Source organism: Lutjanus erythropterus, chromosome 3, assembly GCF_056507025.1.
Source record: "Lutjanus erythropterus isolate fLutEry1 chromosome 3, fLutEry1.hap2, whole genome shotgun sequence".
Lineage (NCBI taxonomy): Eukaryota > Metazoa > Chordata > Actinopteri > Lutjaniformes > Lutjanidae > Lutjanus > Lutjanus erythropterus.
This window is the reverse complement of record NC_139319.1, coordinates 14,879,257-14,885,023: the sequence shown is the minus strand read 5'-3', so window position 1 is coordinate 14,885,023 and position 5,767 is coordinate 14,879,257. Positions and strand designations below refer to the sequence as shown.

Below are 5,767 nucleotides of genomic sequence, written 5' to 3'. Positions count from 1 at the left end.
CTGTCAAAGTTTGGACATGTCCATCGAGGCTGCACTCTAAAAATGATATGCATAGTGCAGCAACACAGAAACACACAGAAATAAAAATGAGCTTCTATCATCTCGCCATATTCAAGTTACACAATACTCATTATATTGGAAAGTTCATATTTCTATTTAATAGACTTATTTAAAAGAACTGTTTCACAGTACATATATTTATAGACAAACAAATCATGTGGCAGTTACGCAATTTTATTAAGACAATGCTGTGTTAATTAATACAATATTAGTTTAGCCCACATAGCCTACTTACAGCCAGTGGAGCTGAGTTTATAATGAGTTTAATGTGCTTAAACCCAGGATCAGACTACTAATTCTAATAATATTTTTTAATACTACTTTAATACTTTTTAAGCAGAAAGATAAGCCCAATCTGCTTGTGACGTACACAAAAACTAGAACATAATCTGCATAAGTACAATACTATCTTATTATAAACTGTTCACTAAAAATGTGTCTTAAACACAGTAAAACATTTCATACTCCCAAACCAAAACATATCTACAGTCAGGAGTGGAAGATATAAAGAAGTATTAAAATAAAGTAAGGTAAAGTACTCATAATGCAGAAAAACGGCCCCTCTCAGTGTTATATTATATTATATCTATATTATTGGACCAATAATTCTCATGCATTCATGTGGGAGTAGCATTTTTAGTTTGTCAGGGTAGAACTCATCTCTATACTGTAGACAAGTTTATTCTATAACGATGCATCATATTGAACTGATCACGTTTTCTGTATAAAACATGAATCTGTCAAGTAATTAGTAACCTAAGATATAAAAGAAATAGGTAAGATTTTATGGCAAGGGTACATGAATTATTCATACACGACAGTGCATGAATCAACATTTATTAATCCAGGCAGTACTTCATGAACAATCAGCAATGTACAAAAATGAACGGTATCACATGCACGACTTAAAGCAAACAATACAACAGCTAAGATATTATAACCATCATGATTTCCTTTAACTGCAGACCTGCTAATAAAGAAGACATGAACATCATTAATACACAGAAATCATGATGACTGAAGTACCTTAGGTGTTGCATTAATTCATGTATTGTTTTTGCATTAAGTCATGCACGAGATACTGTTCTTGTACATTCCTGATAGTTTATGAAGAATCACATGGATGAACACGGTTTTCATGCATTAAGTCATGTATGAATTCATGATAATTCATGTGACCTTATTATTAGTTATTGTAAGTGTTAACCATGAAATGTACCGGAGTGAAATATAGAATATTTAAGATGTGATGGAGTACAACTATAAAGTATCATAAAATGAAATACTCAAGTAAAGTAGAAGTAACTCAAAACTGCACTCACGTTCACTACTTGAGTAATCTGTCTACAATGTTTTCGCCTCTTTAACCTGTTTGGCTACTTTTCTGTGTCTCTTTAAGTTTTGATTGATATCACCTCTGACAGTCTGCACCACTGCGCTCTTGGGGTTTTTGTCCTCACCGTGACGCCGTACAGTGCATGCGTCTGATTGGTCAATCCGCGATCCATGCCAAATACAATCGTTTGTACGACGTTTGCAGGTAAGTGATGCTAACAAACATGCTGCTGCTGATAATAAATATAAAAAAAACTGCGTGTACAGTACAGTCGGCTTCGTTTACAATAAACGTACACAGTGTACTTACGAGGATAACGACGTTTTCACATCAATAAGTGCAAGAATATTCACTGAATAGTTGGCAGTTATCCGGTTAGCTAATTAGCCGACAGCTAACGCTACTCGTTCACAGTGTTAGATCTAAGTATCACTTATTACATAAATGTTTGATCCTAATCGGTAACCTTACTGCGTGCTGCTACTCACAATATTCATTATAAAGAAATACCTACTGTTAAATTTACGGAATGAACCGTGACATGCTCGAGTTAGCTAAGCTAGCTGGTATGATGCTAATGTAGCTACTTGAGGTAAACTGCGACCATAACATGTGACGTTTCTGTTTAATTTCAACCCTCACAGATCACAGTCAAGATGAGTTTGAGGAAGCAGACCCCGAGTGACTTTCTTAAGCAGATCATTGGGAGACCTGTGGTCGTCAAACTGAACTCTGGTGTCGATTACAGAGGTAACAGAGCTGGCAGGTCAACTTATCCACCACCTGTTTATCTGTGATTTCAAAGTGTACGTTCACTTCAAAACACTGTCCATAACTCAAATGTCTGTTGTCTTCAGGTGTCCTGGCCTGCCTGGATGGTTACATGAATATTGCTATAGAGCAGACTGAAGAGTATGTCAATGGGCAGCTTAAGAACAAGTATGGAGATGCTTTTCTAAGAGGAAACAATGGTGAGATTCTCCAAGTTATTAATTTATTTCTAATTTTGTTGACATTTTGACACATCAGGACTTGACAGGGTTTCTGCGGGTCCTTTAAAAGTCTAAAATCCAGTATTCTAAATTTTAGGCCTTGAAATGACATAAAATGTGATATGACTTTAACAGATCTTAAAAATTGGATTGTAAAGTTTACTCCTATACTGGGCTCTTGCACAAACCGCGTCAAACCTTTTGCACTCCTACATAAATCTGTATAGCTTCTTCAACAATTTGAAGAACAGTCACAATTGTAAATACTGTTTTACTGTTTTTACATTTGTTTACATGTGTTTTTCTTTATTTTTAGTACGATATTTGACATTTTTGCACCAAGATGCCACAGCAAATTCCTTCCTGCATTAACTTAAGGCCCACTTTTAAATGTCTTTATGGGGAAAAAAATTGTATTGACCATGTACCAACTACAAAATGAAACCAACATTAGTGTGAAGTGGGTCTTAAATTACATTCATAATGGTCTTAAAAAGTCCTAAATTTAACTCGTTGAAACCTGCAGAGGCCTTACCTGATGCAGTGCATGTAACAATCTTGTCATGATTGTTTACATGTGTACAAAAGTTGGTTATACCAGTGGACTCATTTGAAAGGTTTTCTTGTCTACAAGAGAACAGGAGGGAAGCCAAGTTACAATCAATAATGTGTAGGCTTGCAGAGACAGGAAAATCATGTCTGACAGTGATGTCTTTAAATTGGCAAAGTGCAATGGCTGAACATTATCTGGTCTTTTATGTAATCGACAAACAAGGTCATACCAAATTAAGAGCATCTATTATTTCAGTGCTTTAATTCTATTGTTACAAACAGCCCCAAACATTGATATCTATGTGCCTGCTCAGTCTAAGGATCTTGTGGGAAAAGAGATCACAGGAAGTACATTGGATAGAAATGAAATGCTTAAAAAGGTGCCAGGTAACGAAACAGTTCAACAAAGAAATCAGTCCTGTGACACAGTGATGAGTAAATCAACCATCAGAAATACACTACACATATGTGCTGGGTTTTTTGGTTTAAAAATGTTTCTTTTAACTGTCCGTATTCTGATGTTTCAAAAAGTCTGAACTGTCTCTTTAAATGTATGAAACAGGCTTTGACGTGTAATATTGATTATGTGGGCAGCTTTAAAGCCACAGACATTGGGAGCTCTCCTCCTTTTTTTCTTTTTCATAATTTTGTCTGCCAACGACCTTTGATGAATGATTGTAGTACATGCGTTTCATAAGTACTGCAGTACAAGCAGAAAGAACTTCTGCTTGAATAACCTCATACCACCACCATATCTTCATCCCTCTGTCTAGCTTTTCTTTACACCAGCCATGTTTTTTTGTATTTACTGTGTGATTCCCTCTTGAACGTGAGTCATGCTGGCCAGTGGAGTTCTCAGTGTGATAAAAGGGCCAACAGCCAAAGAGATGGGGCTATTTTAGTTAAAACAGAGCAGGTTGATAAAAGTAGATTTACATAAAAGTAACATTTTGTTTGCTTTTCTATTCGGTCTGTAGCCTTACACCTCTAACCTGAATGACCTGTGCAAAACAATTCTACTATTTAACTCTAGGATGAGAATTTCGAATCTCCTTCAGTGGGTCAGTATTTACCACACAGGATGTATTTGTGGTTTGTCATGGGAAGTGAAAGGTGGGGTGACTGGAAACACTGGCACTGAGCATCAAGAGTCAGTTGTAAAGAACATTGTATTCACTATAGGCTGTTGTACTGCTCTTTTCCATGTTCTCCTTTAAACTAATCACTTGACACCAGTTTCCTTCAGTGTTTACCTAATTGCTTTTTAGACATTGATATTATTGGCTTCATAGAGTGCCCTTTATCTCTGGAATCTGTGGATCAAATGGCAGGAAAACAAGAAATCATGTGTCAAGAGATGTTAATGTGTTGGTCAGTAAAACTATTAACTTTAATGCTATTTTGTGTTTATTCTCCACAGTCCTGTACATCAGCACCCAGAAGAGGAAAGTGTAGTGAAGATCATTCTGTTGTCTCATTTTTTTTTTTTTTTCCAGTTTTTAATGTGTCAGTGGACGACTGCCCTGTGTTTTTTGGTTCCGTAGAAGCCTGAAGTCCTGAAGTATGTTTGTTTTTGTAAAAGTGGAATACGTTAATAAACCCTGAGTTTTGATTTATGCCTGATTTGGTGAATATTATTTGCCCATTTTGGTGTTTTCCTGTTCTCAGTTGTGTGTATGTAAATGTAGGGTCTGAAGTGACTCTATAATTCCAACATGACTAGTTTTGAAAAAGAATGTTTTTGCGATAAGTTGTAGTTCATATTTTAATATCTTGTGATTTAATTCTTGAATATATCAGTTTTCTCCACTTGCCAGTGGGACTCTAGCAGTGGAGTAAAGATGGGCATGTTTTGGCGAAATGATTCACTCAAAGTTTATCCCTGAAGCGAGCAAATCTACCACCGTTTTACCACAAGGCTTAAAAAGGATTAGAACATAATTTTGTAATTTGTCAGTACTAATGTGCTAATTTTGTAATTGATCTTGATACGACTTGCCTGCAGAAACCCATTACTGAATGGCCTGTGTACAAATGTACTCACCATTTTGCATTTCTTTTATATTGTAAGTCATTTTATGAACGACTGTTTGTGCAATTTAGAATAAAACTGTTCAAGTAATGTTTCACAGAAAGAAGCAACAATTTTTCCTTGAGACCCAAAGGTTTGGTGGGGTGTGCATAAGACTGACACGACATCTGTCCAGAGGCATTATCGTTTTTTTTTTTTTTTTAAATGAGTTTTTATTTAGTTTTCAATTCAGTTTAGTTTCAGTTAGTTTCCAGAGTGTATAAACATGTGCACCAATGCGTCCTCATGCTTGTGTTGACAAATATGCCCAAATTGACAGACTAAAGCTAAAGACATTTCCTGTACATTTTTTCTTTTATTTTGTTAAGACAAAATATCATTTTAGTTAGTTTTGGTTTTTACTTACTCTAAAGTCTATGACTGATCTATGAGAACTATAATGAGAATACCTTTGGCTCCGTCATGAACATGAAAAAGTCTTAATGAATATTTATAATTGTTGTCATTAGGTGTCATTTAGTCAATTATGTCATTTTAAATGCAAAGTTAAGGTTATTGTTCCCAATGTCAACTTTTAGATGTTAGTCTTTAGCACACCCCTTCAGAATAAAACAAACCTAAAATCCTTATTCAGCTTTCAAGGGACAGTTCACCCCAAAATCAAATATATATATTACATAGAAACTCATGCTATGGTAAAAAAGACAACAGTTCTTACATGTAACTGCTCACATTAAGGTTTTCTGATTTAACCAGGACATGTTTTCTGGAAAGAGACATTGCTACTGAGTTTTT

At 35.4% G+C, this 5,767-nt stretch overlaps 1 protein-coding gene across 1 annotated transcript; it reads left to right on the top strand.

Moving 5' to 3' along the window:
- The first annotated feature begins 1,502 nt into the window (after nt 1-1,502).
- lsm6 (LSM6 homolog, U6 small nuclear RNA and mRNA degradation associated) lies at nt 1,503-4,556 on the top strand. The gene is made up of 4 exons (XM_084715141.1): nt 1,503-1,600; nt 2,041-2,146; nt 2,254-2,367; nt 4,361-4,556. Exons 2-4 carry the CDS (start codon nt 2,053-2,055, stop codon nt 4,393-4,395), a joined length of 243 nt encoding a protein of 80 aa, XP_084571267.1. The 5' UTR covers nt 1,503-1,600; nt 2,041-2,052; the 3' UTR covers nt 4,396-4,556.
- The last annotated feature ends 1,211 nt before the right edge of the window (nt 4,557-5,767 follow it).